At 47.0% G+C, this 16,253-nt stretch overlaps 1 protein-coding gene across 1 annotated transcript; it reads left to right on the top strand.

The window, feature by feature from the left end:
* The first annotated feature begins 10,978 nt into the window (after positions 1–10,978).
* LOC142764970 (neprilysin-1-like) lies at positions 10,979–13,355 on the top strand. Its single transcript, XM_075865518.1, has 2 exons — positions 10,979–11,155; positions 12,644–13,355. Exons 1-2 carry the CDS (start codon positions 10,994–10,996, stop codon positions 12,830–12,832), a joined length of 351 nt encoding a protein of 116 aa, XP_075721633.1. The 5' UTR covers positions 10,979–10,993; the 3' UTR covers positions 12,833–13,355.
* Positions 13,356–16,253: the final 2,898 nt, after the last annotated feature.

Here is a 16,253-nt window from a genome sequence, read left to right as displayed (position 1 = left end):
CGAAAACCTGTACGGAACGGGTCTACTTCTTCCATTGCGTGACTATGTAGAGCCTTCACTGCAAGCTAAAAATGAGCGCCTCAAGCTTACACGCCCTGGAAGAGACATCAGAAATGAGCTAGGTCTAAGCAACCAAGACCTGCCTCAAAATCTACCCACCATTCCGCTTTGGGAAGATATTACCATGACAAAAAAATCGGCCGCTTTCAAAACATATGAGCCAAGCCCCGGACAATCAGCGAAGGGTATACTAAGCTCTGTGGCATATTGAACACCTTAAATGTATACCTAACGAAGAAGATATAATCTACACAGATGCCTCGTGCACTCTAGAAGGCTCCAACACAGGCACATTTTTCAACCTGAGAACAGAAAAAAACATCCTCATTCTTTATTACTCAACCGTTCTTACTGCCCGAAGCAGCTGAAGGGTACGTTGTTTCGGAAGCTCTACACGAATTCAAAATTTGCCACGCTTCACGTTTATTATCCCGATGCATACCACAGCGACACAAGCCCATCATGTGGACACACAGCGACACTCGCACACATGCTCTGGGAGTGTAGAACAACTCCTCCCGACTCTACCTCAAGCAAGTGGGAGAGGTCCCTCAGAAGCTCACTTTTCGCCGACCAGCAATGGGCCGTCCAGCAGGCCCACGAAGCCACCGCCAGGTACTCCCTGTCGGTCCCTACGTGGGGGACGCCCGCTACGCGCTAAGCGCGTCCTGCAGGACTTAAATAAAGTTTTTTTCATTCCATAGCCCATTATAATCAAACAGGATCATCGCCGAAAGCTATTCAAATCTTCACGGACTCGCAGCATGTGCTTCAAACACTCTAAACTAGAATAAAGCTGCCAGCGTACGCCAGGCACATACTTTACTATGCCACCCAACTTCAAGAACAATCAGTCCGGGTACGAGTTCATTGAATTCCTGGACACACAAATATACCTGGACACAAGCTACTTCCTCAACAAGCCTTGCAGCATTACAGCAAGGAACGACTCGGGGCTGCGAGCTCAAAGCAGGCCGCTACGATGACGCAAGATGAGACCCATGAAGAACTACTGAGCAAAAGTTGAACGCCGACGGCAATTCAGGGCCAAATTAGAAGAAGCTACAAAACACGATGCCCCGCCCCCAATATCTACCCGCCTCTATGAGTTCACACTCAGAAGATTGCAAATACGAAGTTTCACGACAATCTCGGTCTTTCACAAGATACTACACCCGACAAAGTACCTGTGAGTACTGCCACGAGCCAGCAACGACGGAGCCTATCCTCTGGGAATGCCCCGTTCACGAATCAAGCCGAGCTGCTTTTATGAAAAAAAGCTCAATGCACCCTGCCTCAGCTACAGCAGGACATAGAAGGGACTACTAACTGGATTCTTGAAAACCCACTTATCATAGCCAAGCTGAACCTGTGGTGTGCTGCCTTGTACACGATCGCCATTCCCTGCCAAGCAGTAACAAGCTGACCAGTTTGAGGTCACCCATGTTTTTTTATGGTGCTGAAGCTAACAAGCGAGAGCACTTTGTAAAAAGTGCAATAAAGTTTTCAATCAATCAATCTAATCCCCCCTCGAAATGCCCGCCAACAGCGGTAAGTGGTAGATGTAAATAGCTTGCCATTTGATTGTCGAAGGAGGTACTCCACGGTGGCTCAGTGGTTAACGCCTTGCAAACACGACGCGGAGCTCCCACTTTCGAGTCCGCACGCCGGAGTCTTTCTTTCTGGATTCTCTTTTCTTTCTTGCGTTTTCATATATATATATATATATATATATATATATATATATATATATATATATATATATATATATATATATATATATAGAGAGAGAGAGAGAGATACGTATACATGTACGGAGCTTGACATCGAAGCTGACAGCTGACGTTGCCACCGGCGGCGAAATCCAGCCGAGAGTGTCCACATAATTGTTTTCGCAATAAAAGATGGCTGTCCAGTACCTGCATATTCAAAACCAGCTGAAAATGTACATGTACTACCGGAAAAGCTTGCGCATGTTACTTCATTATGAACTGAGTCTTGGACAACGTATTAGCAAACATTTGTTACTTTGTATGAAATGCCACAGCAAACGGTTTTCAAGAAGTGAAGAATCATATATAAAGTTAACTGTATATTGTACTTTATAGAGATACTTTTGGTACTATTTTTTAGTCTTAACTTTTGACGTTTATGAGTCTGCTTAACGAAATATGTTCACCCTCTTTGGAGATAGCTATGTGCACTAGTTGAAGAGCCACGGGACTCAAAAAAGAGTCAGCGTGTCTCCTCAAATTGGTTATAAAGGTGGTATATGGGGGGGGGGGGGGGTGTGGCTGATTGATATTCACATAATTTTTTGTAGTGTAGCACTTTAGTACAGCTTGATTTCTGTCATCACGAACAGAAACAATGATGTCACTATACATGCATCGACATCGTGAAGGATGACATGTAAATTTTGTGGATTCTATTATAGCCAACCTTGTTGGTTGTAAAAAATGTTTTGCAGTTGTTACGCTAGAAAATTTCACATATTTCGACATCGAATAATTATAACCATTCCTGTTCTCAGAAAACATTCGCGATCGGGTATAGGCACGCGGCACATGAAAGATAGATCGTTGTGGTGCTCATGATTGAGAAAGCTGTGCTTGTTGTGGTTAGAGCGGCTAGCAAACACCTAAGATTTACATTAATTATTTTCGCGGCTAGATAAGAAAAGCTGCGTAAGACGAATAAGAAATTGGCTGTGCAAGAAAGGCTGTTCAAATTCTGCATAGGTGTAGGCGCAACCTTTGTGTTTTTTGTCTACGTTCTTGCTCTTGCCTAAAGTGCTATTCTAAAATGGTGCCTCTTTTTTTCGTTGTAAGCAATCGCATCGAAGGTCAGCTCGAGAAAGGCGTCGACCCTTGCGACGACTTCAGTGCATACGTGTGTAGTCGCTGGAAGTCAAACGATACGTTTACGCTGGCACGCTCCGAGCTTTCCACCATGTTCCTCAACTGGCTGTACAGACTTCCTGTGACACTGCAGAAAGGCATTAGTCAATTCCCCGTCGGCAAGAAAGTTGCCGCCCTGTATGACAGCTGCATGTCGCAGACGAGGTCGAGGATTCACACGATGAAAAAATTCATGCGCGAACGAGGCATTTTTTGGCCGGAGAAGCCAAAGCAACCAATTTCTCCGGTGAAAGTCCTCTTCGACCTCTCCATCAACTGGAATGTGCACCTCTGGTTCACCGTTAAGATTCTCCCAGCAATTCCAAATAAAATGCCAAGACGTATCTATGTCGAGCCTAACAACCTTCTCACATTCTGGAAGGCTATCATTAATGCGATACCCGAGGTTAAATTTCATGCTGTCTACGAACAGCTGTACAAGATCTTTTCTGACAACGCCAGTGCTGTACCCGACGCCAACAGCACGTCCGAGATGTACCAAATGCTTCAATACGTCTTTAACACCTTCGTACCATTGTGTCCGTACAAGACGCGCGTGCCAGGACTGTTCCGTTTGAGCGACATTGATCACCACGCTCCTTTTCCCGTCAGTCATCACATGATGACCATGCTCAACGCTTTCGAGGCTGTCCATCCACCTGTCACGATGGATGACTTGGTGCTTGTGAACGGCCTGTCGCAGCTCGCACAGACCTGGAGCATCATTGAGAGGGCGGGCTACAAGTCCTTGTGGTTGTTTCTGCTGGGTTTTGCGGCAGTGGCTAACCCCACCGCCATTCTGCTGGTCTTTCACGGAAGCGAGTACCGTGCCCATGAAGAAATGCCTCGTTTTTGTGCTGGCCAGGTGGAACTAACCTACAAGCTTCCCATCGCCACCATGGCCTCTGTAGTCCACTTCTCCGAGGAAGAGCGCCACCGCATCGAAAATCAGCTGGACGGCATCGTTCAGGTGGGTGGGGCTATCTGCATGCACGATGCAAGCATAAGTAAAGGCCCCTCCCAACCCCGCGTTCGTAGTCGAGAGAGTGGCTTTCTACTCGCCTTCGCTACCTTTTCTACAGGTGACATCTGCTCCTCGATACCTAATTATTTAAAGCATATGTACAATGTCAGCACTTAGTATTGAGCTTATCAACCTTCCGTACTTGTCGGCCACAAGCTGTTACCACCATATGCAATATCCGAAACACACAAAGTGAAATCACTTGACCATCCACGATTGTCATGCAAGAGCGGGAAGAACGTTTGTCATCGGCATGGCGAAGCAGCCCAATTACAATCTAATTTTTCGCGTAAAACCAATTGTGAGTTTGTACTCTATTGACTATATTACGTATGGGTTTGAGTGCCACCGGGCTGTTAACTTTTGTATTTCGCATCTTTAACAGCTAAACGTCCTGTACATAGACGCATACGAATAAAAACAGTTGGGTTAGATCGTACGATGTTTCATCGTCTTCATAATTAACGTCGCGACTTACTAGAACAAGCAAATATCGGCTTAGCAGCCCAGGATGGTGGCGCCGAGATGTCTTATACTGGAAAGAGTCTAGACATCCTGGGAATAACTATTTGTGCGTCACGATCAAAGTGCGCCAGATGGACAAAAAAAAAAACGCCAAAGGAGGATAATGACTTAGTTTTTTTGTATTTTAAAAAGATGGTGAGCGACCCTTTAAAAGGTTTAACGGCGTATGACCGAATACCCTAAAAGTTGGCACCTTAGCGACTGTTTTACGCAACAGTGCCATAGCAATGGAAAAAAAGACGCTTCAGTCTGAAGACCTAACTGTTTTGCACAACAGTGATGCAGCAATGAAGAAATAAGCCAATTTGGTCTGAAGAGCAAAGAGTAAAGATTGCAGTAGCAGGGCGTCTGACAGATGTTGAAATGAGCGTAGCTATATCGGCTTACTGGTTTGATTAAGGAGCGCCGTGCATGCGCGCTCCGAAATACGCGAGAACACCTTAGTCGACCACCGCCAACTCTGGCTGTTACAACGCTGTGGCATGATTGAAAGCGCAAATAGAATGGGGGAAAAAAGCTCAAAAGCTTCTGGCTTCTTGTAAATTAACGTGAGTGGAAGCTCTGAAAGCGTGGAGATCTCTATATTGTACACTTAGGGCATATACGATGATTGACGGCGTTATCACGCCTGTTAGTTGTTTTATACTTTGCGTAAACCACTATGCGACTATACCGGCCACAGTGACCGGGATCAACGCTTTAATGCACATTTCAAATTAGGAAACCACAACGACGAAGCCTTCATTTCCGTGTATTCTGTCGTACTTCGTCACAGCATGCCATGGAGGAGGCTAGAAGGTCTGCCGAGTTATTTCGGCATTAATTTGAGAACGACTTGGAGGAATTCAAGAATGGGCTCGATGATGATACTGGGAGAAACTTGTAGAACAGCCAGGAAAAAATGAACGAAGGCTAATGGAGTCTTCCTGTGTCCACTTCCTTCGCCCGCGTGTTTAGTGCGGTACACTTTCACCCTGCATGGTTTCATCACTAAAGGCCACGCGCGTAAACCTCTTGCAGATCGCCGTCGAAAAAATTGAGGCCACGTCGTGGCTGGACAACGTCACCAAGCGAGTCGCCATAGGGAAGCTAAAGACCATGCGCACCGTGCTGTGGCCGTCGAAGGAGTTCCTGACTCCCGAGGTTCTCGACGATGTGTACGAAGATTTCCCCAGTCGGGCCCCCTCATTTACCGACTTCTGGATCGAGACGCGTCGCAGTCAGCGCTCCCTTTTGGGCTCCGAGGTAGTGGAAGAGGAACTGCTGCTCGGCGATAACCACCATTTGCCGTACGTGGAGTACTTGGAGGCGCTCAACCGCGTCTCCATCTCCATCGGAGCACTGGCGCCGCCCCTCTACTACCCGGACGGCACCGAAGCTATGATGCACGGCGGCGTCTTGTACCACTACGCTCGGGCGCTCGTCAAGGCCCTTGGCAACGACGAAGCTATGGTACGAGTGCAAATGAGAGGAGTGCCTGGTGTTGTGGGCGTCCTCCATGAAGGTTTTACGATGACATCGTTTTAGTGAACAAGTGCATCCTAACTATTTCGCCCTCGCGTGAGAATAGGCTACAGTTTGAAGGTATTGGTAATTATTTTTGTTGAATAACACTGAAGATACAGCGAGAAAGAGAGAGAGGTAATTATTTTATTGGAGAGCTGGAGATGGATATATGGAAAAACGTTTATTGCAGAGAAAAACATGAAAAAAAATCTGGCCCCGTGTCTGCATGTGAATCTGCAAATGTCGTCGAAAGACGATAGTCTTGCGTGTTGAGAGAGTGAACAAAACATTTATTTTATGTTCTGCGCAAGAAAATTGGTGAATGGTATTCTGGAGGCGCTGCGTTAGAGTGCCTCGAGCGTGCAGCGGAGGCGCACACGCGCATCACGTTACGTCACACGTAAGAAATGAGCACAGTCAGTTTTCTTGGAAAACAAAACACGCGGCTGTGAGACGGGAGCGTGCCCGTCTCAGAGGTGATAAGGTGTAGAACGCAAGGCGAAGGGTAGGTGCCACAACCGTGTCTTCTTAGCAAAGCGTTGAAAACACTCGCTTTTTCGTGCAAGTGTTGCATGGCCAGCGCGGTGTAATAAACGCTACGGTCCTTAGAATTACTTATGTATGCCTTTTCTAGTAAAAGACGAACATACAGAATATATACGTGTAGTAATGGTGCCTCAGATATGCACAATAATTGCTTTTTAATTGAAAATCGCACAAGTGTGAACGCTGAATCTTGTGCAACATTGGTAAGCGCTGCTGATCGGGTCGGCGAATCGGCCTATCGACTGATACCGTGCGAAGTTCCTGGTACCGTTAAGGATACACAAACAGACAAATGTACGGACTGACAGACAAAAATGTTTGCGTCGAAGATACCAATCGGGATGCACCAATTACGTACAATGAAATTACAAAGCACTTTTACCTGAAACGCCGCATTTTCCACCCCAACATCTGAAACTTAACCGACCGCAGGCATTAACCCTACGCCTATTACAGACACACACGTACCCAAACCTTGCCACGCTTCACGTTTATTATCCCGGTGCGTACCCCAGCGACACATGCCCATCATGTGGACACACAGCGACACTCGCACACATGCTCTGGGAGTGTAGAACAACTACTCCCGACTCTACCTCAAGCAAGTGGGAGAGGTCCCTCAGGAGCTCACTTCTCGCCGACCAGCAATGGGCCGTCCAACAGGCCCACGAAGCGGCCGCCAGGTACTTCCTGTCGGTCCCTACGTGGGAGACGCCCGCTACGCGCTAGGCGCGTCCGACAGGACTGAAATAAAGTTTTTTTCATTCCATTCCATTTCACTCCCCAAGAAAGACTATCGTCTTTGATAAGGGTTAGAAACTGGCCTTAGTAGCACGCCACGCCTGGTGCAGGAGTGCCGCTTGGGACTCCTTTTCCTCGCTGGCGGGCGAGGTCTCCCACTGCTCCATCGCGAATTTTTTCGCCGAAATCTGAGGCGTGTCGAGGAAGGAAAGACGAGATGGTGGCGACGAGCCCGTGCTGAGGTCACAGCTTTATCTGAGGCGCAGGCGTAGGTGGAGTCGCCGCTGCGGCGCCCAGCCAGGCCACGAGCTAAGCCGCTCTAAAGAGCATCGTGGCTCGCGCCCACACGAGCCACGCGGCTCGCTTCTTTTTCGGCGAGGCCACTTAACCAACTCTAGCGTGGTGCTACTGGCGTATTGATGTTAGCCGGCCTTAACTTACCTTCCCATGTAAGAGCTGGAGAGCTTTGCGTGGTTTTTCACCGGAGGGGCTACTCCAGGTGCCGGGTGATGTCTATGATACAGTGAAATAGTGTATATCAGTATATAGCTAACTGTACTTATCAATGGTGTACCACTTTTAGCATCCCATATTTTGGTTTAAAAAGCAAAATAATTAGAAAAAAAAACACATGTTTAGACATTGCGCGGAATGTTCGTCATGTTATGCTCCCAATATGAAGACAATAAAAACACCAGAAAACTAATCTGAAACATGCAAAATGTTTGCTCGACAGCTGTCTTAATAGAAAAAAATGGCAGCATATCCACGGGGTGAATGATGAAGAGTGGGGCGAAACATCCGTCCGTCCATTCGTTCCTGCTTCCGTCCGTCCATGCGTCCGTCTGTGGGACCGTCCATGCGTCCATCCACCCGTCCCTGCATGCATCTGTTCGTGTGTCCATCCCTGCGTTCATCCATGCATCCGCCCCTGCGTCCGTTCATGCGTCCATCCATGCATCTGTCTGTGTGTCCGTTCGTCCATCTATTCAACACTCTAAGTACCACCATCTCGCATCTTTTCATCATATATTCCCCAAATAGAAGCACCGCCATCCAGCAGACATTCCAAGAACTAAACGAGAGGTGGTACACGCACACTTTCTTCGCTTTCTTACGGCTTGCGCTTCGGGTCTACTTCCCACCTTTAACCACCTCGAGCTCATAGTATATACTAGTTCACTGTATTCATGGTACTGCGGCGCGACGCTCGCTAAACCTTTCTAAAATCAAGAAGGTTACGCCCAGCGAGTATAACGTAGCAGCCTTTTCCTGTCAGATAGTGCTCAATGTACATGCCGATGGCTGCTAATCGTAAATGAGAGACAGGAGAATTCGGCTTTTACTTTCTTATGGCTTGCGCTTCGTATCTACTTCCCACCTTTAACCACCTCGAGTTCATGGTATATACTAGTTCATTGCATCCATGGCACTGCGGCTCAACGCTCGCTAAACCTTTCAAAAAATAATGAGGTTACACCCAGCGAGTATAACGTAGCAACCATTTCTTGTCAGATAGAGCTCAATGTACATGCCAATTGCTGCTAATGGGGAATGAGAGACAGGAACATTCGACTTTTAGTTAACGCGCACGCCGCGAACTTTTTATTGTTCAACAAAGCACAAGAGAAATCTCCCACCGGCACCACCTTGCAAGTCCAAATGTAACACTTGTTACACACTACGAATATGACTACAAGGAACAAACGGGTGCCGCTTTAAGAAGCTTCGCCCCTAAAAAAATTGAAAGGTATAGCTCAAAGTGTATGATTTAATGTTTTTTTTCTGCCTAGCAAGTGGAAAAAGTTTCGTAATTCTGCCAGAGGTTACACCGTCAATTTTGTTCCACTAAATGTTTTTGTCACAGAACAATACACTGGATACAATTAAACAAAAAATGAAATATTTATTAAGTCTTATGTACTTTAGCAAATTATGCTTTTTGGAATCGCAACGAAAAATTTTAATCCAGAAAATACAAAAGGTGACATCAAAACCTCGCAAATTTTAGCTTTCCCGCACGCAATAAAAATGATCTAGACATGTAAGCTACAAGAAAGGCTTAGCATTAAAATGTATGAAAATATAGAAATAGGTCATCATTATAATCATACGAAACCCGACTGCGTTCAATGCAGAGCGAAATCCCCAGCATTCCGCCAATCGGCCCGCTTCTGTGCTTCCTACTGCAAACATAATAATCTGATCTATCCACCTATTTTTGTTTCCCTCTCGCGCGTTTTCCTTCTATCAAACTTCAGTCAGTTATCATTGCCTCGCCGCGGTGGTATAGTGGCTTAGATACTCAGATGCTGACCCGCAGGTCGAGGGATTGAATCCCGGTGGTGGTAGCTGCATTTGCGATGGAAGCGAACATGCTGTAGGCCCGTGTGCTCAGATTTGGGTGCACGTTAATGAACCCCAGGTGTTCGAAACCTCCGGAGCCCTCCACTATGGCGTCTCTCATAATTATAAGGTGGCTTTGGGGCGCTGAAGCCCACGTATCAATAAATCAAGTCAGCTATCATCAATCACCAGTGGTAGTCCTGCATACGCGCTATGTGCCCTGTCCATTTTTCCTTTACGATTTCAACTATGATGTTCTTATTACTAGTTTGTTTTCTGACAACTCTGCTCTCTTCCTGTTAATCAAGGTTACACCCATAATTTTCCTTTCTATTATTCACTGCATCAGCCTCAATTATGGTTGAACCCTCTTTGTAAACCCGCAGGTTTCTGCTCTATAGTTAAAATACCGGTAAGGCGCTGCTGTTCCTCGCGCCTTCCTCTTGATAGGGGTCGATACCACACATAATTTGAGAATGCTTGTTGAATCTGCTCCACGCAATTCTTACTAGTATTCATGTTATTTCTTTTTCATGGTTCGGTTTCATAGTTACTTTCTAAAGTAGCTGTATTCCCTTAACACTTAAGTGCATCGCCATCAATGATCGAGTGCCGTTCTCTCCGAATACTTGCAGATGACATTACTTTTATGCGCATTAATTTTCAGATTTACCTTTCCGCTTTCCTTGCCCATTCAGAAATAGTGAGCTGTACTATGTCACTCGAGTTGCCATGAGCAAATAGGTACTCAACATTAACTTTTAACTCTAACTCTTCCCAATTTAGGGCCCCGGAAACCTCCTGTAAGAACGCGGTGAATGGCATTGGAAAGATTCTCTCTGCGTTACTCTTCTTTATTCATATTCTGTCGCTTTTTTTTAATGGTGAGCTACGGCAGCTGTGGATCCGCTGTAGATTTCTTCCAGTATGTTCATATGCTTTTCGACGCCTTGATTTCGCAATGCCTCTATGACTGCGGATATCTCGACTGAATCAAATGTCTTCTGATAACCTTCACGGCTAATAGTGTAATGGTTGGTTGTATTCCTTGCATTTTGACATAAATTGATTAATAGTATGAGCATGGTCTGTAGCTATATTTACGTCTGTTGTAGCAACACAGGGACATGTAAGAAAGGTCATTACCATTGCGTATCCGTTGCTTATTCGGTATGTAGCGCTCGTTAATACTACGATTATTACTACTGACGTACCACATGTCCTCAGTTTACCACGTTCAAGCAATCGGAAACACATCGAAGTCTGTTTTTTTAGTTGTCGGTATGTTGTCTTCTGATATGAAGCGACCAATGATTTTGTGCAGGTCAATCTGCAAGGGGAGGTCATGCCCTCATGGCTGAGTGACGATGTGAAGGACGCATTTGAGCAGCATACTGTAAGCTGCCGGGCAGAAAACATGAGCTCCTTCCCAGATGTTCCTGGGATGGAAGTGGCGTACGAAGCTTTGAGGCGTAAGCTCGGAAAAAGACATGTTCAGCTATCAAAGGTAGGTTTGCCAACTCTTCAATGAAGGAAGTCGGACGTTGGGGGGGGGGGGGCGCATACGTTAACTCAAACAGCGAAATAAGTTCTCCTTGTTGCAATATCTTCCAGACCAATTCATTTTTCTGCGGAAGTGGTATCAGCTGGCTACGCACTGCCTCACAACACTTGCTTTTGCGGAAGAATGTGCTCGTAAAAGTTGTCGCACTTCACGCGGGAACTCAGGTAACGTTGGCAAGGCCCCTCGCAGCCACGGCTAGCAACTGTAACATTGCATCGACCTTGCGATTCGTGCTAACTTCGTGTTCTGTAGCGTGATGAGCGTTGTTGGGCATGCACCGGGCCACAAAAGTTTCTGGAACTAATCCGGGACATATTTACGCGGAAACTCAGGTAACGTTGGCAAGGCCCCTCGCAGCCACCGCTAGCAACCGTAACATTGCATCAGCCGTGCGATTCGTGCTAACTTCGTGTTCTGTAGCGTGATGAGCGTTGTTGGGCATGCATCGGGCCACAAAAACTTCTGGAACTAATCCAGGACATGTTCACGCGGAAACTCAGGTAACGTTGGTAAGGCCCCTCGCAGCCACCGCTAGCAACCACAACATTGCATCGGCCGTGCGATTCGTGCTAACTTCGTGTTCTGTAGCGTGATGAGCGTTGTTGGGCATGCATCGGGCCACAAAAATTTCTGGAACTAATCCGGGACATATTCCCGCGGAAACTCAGGTAACGTTGGTAAGGCCCCTCGCAGCCACCGCTAGCAACCGTAACATTGCATTGGCCGTGCGTTTCGTGCTAACTTTGTGTTCTGTAGCGTGATGAGCGTTGTTGGGCATGCATCGGGCCACAAAAATTTCTGGAACTAATCCAGGACATATTCCGGTCCCGACTGCGACGGTGGGGGCTCGGGACGCTGTATGAAAAGTCGGGACAGTTCCGCAAATTGCGGGGCGGTTGGTAACTCTAATTGAAGTGAGTTGCAACTTAGGGTGACAAGAATCTCCCTTAAGTCTTGCCATTCGAGGATGCCTGTTTGTTCGTAGTGCTCCCAAGTAAATAAAATAAAACGAGTAAATTACCCTATATTGGGACAGATATGCGCAATAATTGCTTTTTAATTGGCAATTGCACAAGTATGAACACTAAACCTTGAGGAATATTGGTGGGCGCTGCGGATGGGGGTCAGCCGTTTGGAGTATCGTTCTGTCATTTTCGTGCCATTTAGGGTTCCGTTAAGGGCGGACAAACAGACAAACTTACAGACAGACAGACAGACAGACAGACAGACAGACAGACGGATGAACAGGCGGAGTGATGGACAGACAGACAGACAGACAGACAGACAGACAGACAAACAGACAGACAGACAGACAGACAGACAGACAGACACACACATAGACAGACAGACTGACAGACATTTTTGTGTCGAAGGTCTCCAAGAAAGTCTATCGTCTTTAATAAAGCAACACACTCTTGTTTCTTTGTGCAGATTCTAACGGAGGAGAAAGTGTTTTTCATCACCACTTGCCTGGCCACCTGCTCTGCGACGCCCGCGGATAATATCTTCGCCGGCGACTGCAACAAGGCGGTCATGAATTTCGCACCATTCGCGAAAGCCTTCGAATGCCCCGTGGGCTCACCGATGAACCCTGTCAACAAGTGCTCCTTCTTCGACTGATTTTGACTATACGCCCCGTTCAGTACTCCCCCGTTCTGTGCCTAGCGTATTTCTCATATACTGTGAACTGTGCGTATGTGCTACGTAACGTTGATTTCCATGAGTTTTATGCGACGGCCGCTCCTGCCAATTCAACAGTATTTTCAGACCGATATATTTACGCTTCGTTTCTCGCCTCTAACTTTTGCTAGAGTTAGCATGCATCGCTGTGTCTCTAATCTGTGGCGTCTGTTGAAGTGGTGTCACTTTTGGAGGCGCTGCGCAAAGACTAAAGCGCATTCAAATCCTATATGTTGACAGACTATCGCAATAATGAGCGTCTTACATGACAATTAAAGTTGCAGCAGCTTATCTGCAAAATGTCAAGTCGTCCAGGAAGAGGTAGTATCGGGCTTTCGCAAAATACATTGTAGTAAGCACATTACAGCGCTCGTAAAATTAAGGCGGGAACCTTTGATGCCTCATCCAACAACAACAAAAAAATGAGCGGCGTCCCTTCTTAATGCTTCCAGTCAGTGGCAGAAACACGAGTGATGCAAAATTTGTCACGTGATGACGTCATCATATGATGTATTAAAACGGATGCCTCATTCAACGAAAAACATTGAGCAGCGTCTTTCCTCGGCATCTACTGTCATGACGGAAACCCGAGGGATGCAAAATTTGTCACGTAATGACTTCTATGTCCCTATAACGTCACATATCCGAATTCTCCCGCTATTGTGACGTCGTCAAGACGTCACCGTTTTGTCCTGCGGTGTAATGTCTCCGATGGAGCCGCCACAATTCATAGCAACTTGGTCAAAGGTGTCCGGATCACAGAGGCAATGTATATTCAGGTGAGATGCCTCAGATCTTGGTGGCTGTGGGAAATTCTATCTCCCCGTGTCTGTCTGTCTGTCTGTCTGTCTGTCTGTCTGTCTGTCTGTCTGTCTGTCTGTCTGTCTGTCTGTCTGTCTGTCTGTCTGTCTGTCTGTCTGTCTACGCGCATATTCACACTGTTGCGTGCAGTTCATTGTGATATGTGAGGTTTAACGTCCCAAAACCGCCATATGATTATTACACACACCGTAGTGGAGGGCTCCAGAAATTTCGACCACTTGGGGTTCTATAACATGTACCCAAATCGCAGCACATTGGCCCTTCAACGTTTCCACCTCCAACAGAAATGCAGCCGCCGCAGCCGGAATTCTATCCCGGGAGCTGCAGGCCAGCAGCCGAGTACCCTAGCCACTAGACCACCACGGCGGGGTGTTTCGTTGTGACTAAAGTGGGAACATATCGTACCCCTTGGACGTCAATGTAGTCAGTGTGCAATAAAGCCACGGTCCATCAGTAGCCGGAAAAAAGGACCCTAAGGGCCCACCTCCTCCCTTGACGTTGCTCCTTCAACTATGTACTTTCCTGATTAGATTATTTCCTCCAATAGACAAGACCTTTAGTAAACGTTCCCGGAACGCAAAAACATCCTCGCTGCTACGTCTGTCTGTCTGTCTGTCTGTCTGTCTGTCTGTCTGTCTGTCTGTCTGTCTGTCTGTCTGTCTGTCTGTCTGTCTGTCTGTCTGTCTGTCTGTCTGTCTACGCGCATAATCACACTGCTGCGTGCAGTTCATTGTGATATGTGAGGTTTAACGTCCCAAAACCACCATATGATTATTACTGACACCGTAGTGGAGGGCTCCGGAAATTTCGACCACTTGGGGTTCTATAACGTGTACTCAAATCGCAGCACATGGGCCCTTCAACGTTTCCACCTCCATCGGGAATGCAGCCGCCACAATCGGAATTCTATCCTGGGACCTGCAGGCCACCAGCCGAGTACCTTAGCCACGAGACCACCACGGCGGGGTGTTTCGTTTCGACTAAAGTGGGAACATATAGTACCCCTTGAACGTCAATGTAGTCAGTGTGCAATCAAGCCACGGTCCATCAAGTAGCCGGGAAAAAAGGACCCTAAGAGCCTACCCCCTCCCATGATGTTGCTCCTTCAACTATGTACTTTCCTGATAAGAATATTACCTCCAATAGACAAGACCTTTAGCAAAGGTTCCCAGAACGCCAAAAGAAAAAAAAAAAACCCTCGCTGCTACGGGCCTATCTACGGCCACCGATATGGTCACCGCTTTCAGAGTTTCGTGTTCACCGAAAGTGAAGCAAGCCACGAAGGAGCACCTCCAACGTTCAAACGGCAAGCTATCTGTATCTACCACTTACTGCTTCTGACGGGCATCTCGGGGGGAACTATCGTGTTTCAGCATTACCAGCAAGATTGCGCAGTCTCTGTTTGCGAAAAGGGCGCGCTTTTCAGACAGAAATAACTGAGACGCTTATTCACGTTAGTCTGTACCTGTGAGTACGTTTCGTGCGTCATTTGTGAGTGAGAGACGCGGGGCACGTTTCGAATTGCTTGCCGTTCTGCGCGTGAGCTTCCACTTAGTTGCTATCACATTCATTGCTTCGCTTTGGCGGCGGAACAGTGATTTTTTTATTGTGTGCTACCTAAGTGTTGCTCGTTTTCTCATTCCGTTACGTCAAAGCAAAACTGGATAACTTTGAGAACGCTAGGTATGAGGGTCTCAAACTGAAATTAGATGAACGTATTTTAGTTTTCGTTTCTTCTTATTGAAATGTGGGGCTGCCACCTTCAACTTGGCGACGTCGAAGCGGCTGTGGCTCGAACATGTGCACGCACTCAGGCTTGCTTTCTTCGCCTCAGTATAGGCACCCGGCAATGCAGTTTACGAGATCTGATCGTAGCTCCAGAACACACAGCCTAGCGGGTAGGCGCAGCAAAACCGAGTCTTCAAATGCGTAGCCTAGCGAGTAGACGCAGCAAAACTGAACTTGCACGTGCATATAATTTTCTTTTTGAGTTGGAGCAAGCGGTCACGGCTTATTATGTAAGCGCCCAGGAAGCGTTCTTTGCAAAAGTGCCAAAAAGGGCACTGAAACTTCAGCGTGCCAGTGTGTTCAACAAGCGTTCCATTTTCTTAGTATCCCTGGCTGTTGGTGCCAACAATGCTGAGGCGGCCCAAAGAGCTTCGTTGCGCCCTCTGGTTCACTGTCCGGTGCCTATATAGGTGGCTAAAGTGCTCAGCTGCCGACTCGATTGGCGTGGGTTGGATCCCAGCCTCGGCGTTCGCATGCTGATTGAGGCGAAATGGTGGAAGTACTCGTACTGTGTGATGTCGGTACACGTCGCCAAATTTCTGGAGGCGTCTCTGATTATATCATATGGTTTCGGGACGCAAAAACTGGTGTATTGTCTCTTTTATTGTCAAGCTTGCTTTAACAACTTGCCATGATCTCGGTGTTACGCGCGCGCTTGATCGTGGTCAGGGCAGGTACAGACGAAGTTTTACACTATGTCATGATCAAACCTACGATCAAGTGGACCCGTATTAGCCTGTCAGGGCTGTCG

Source organism: Rhipicephalus microplus, chromosome 6, assembly GCF_043290135.1.
Source record: "Rhipicephalus microplus isolate Deutch F79 chromosome 6, USDA_Rmic, whole genome shotgun sequence".
Lineage (NCBI taxonomy): Eukaryota > Metazoa > Arthropoda > Arachnida > Ixodida > Ixodidae > Rhipicephalus > Rhipicephalus microplus.
The sequence above is the reverse complement of the archived record's forward strand: the minus strand, read 5'-3'. Positions and strand labels throughout refer to the sequence as shown.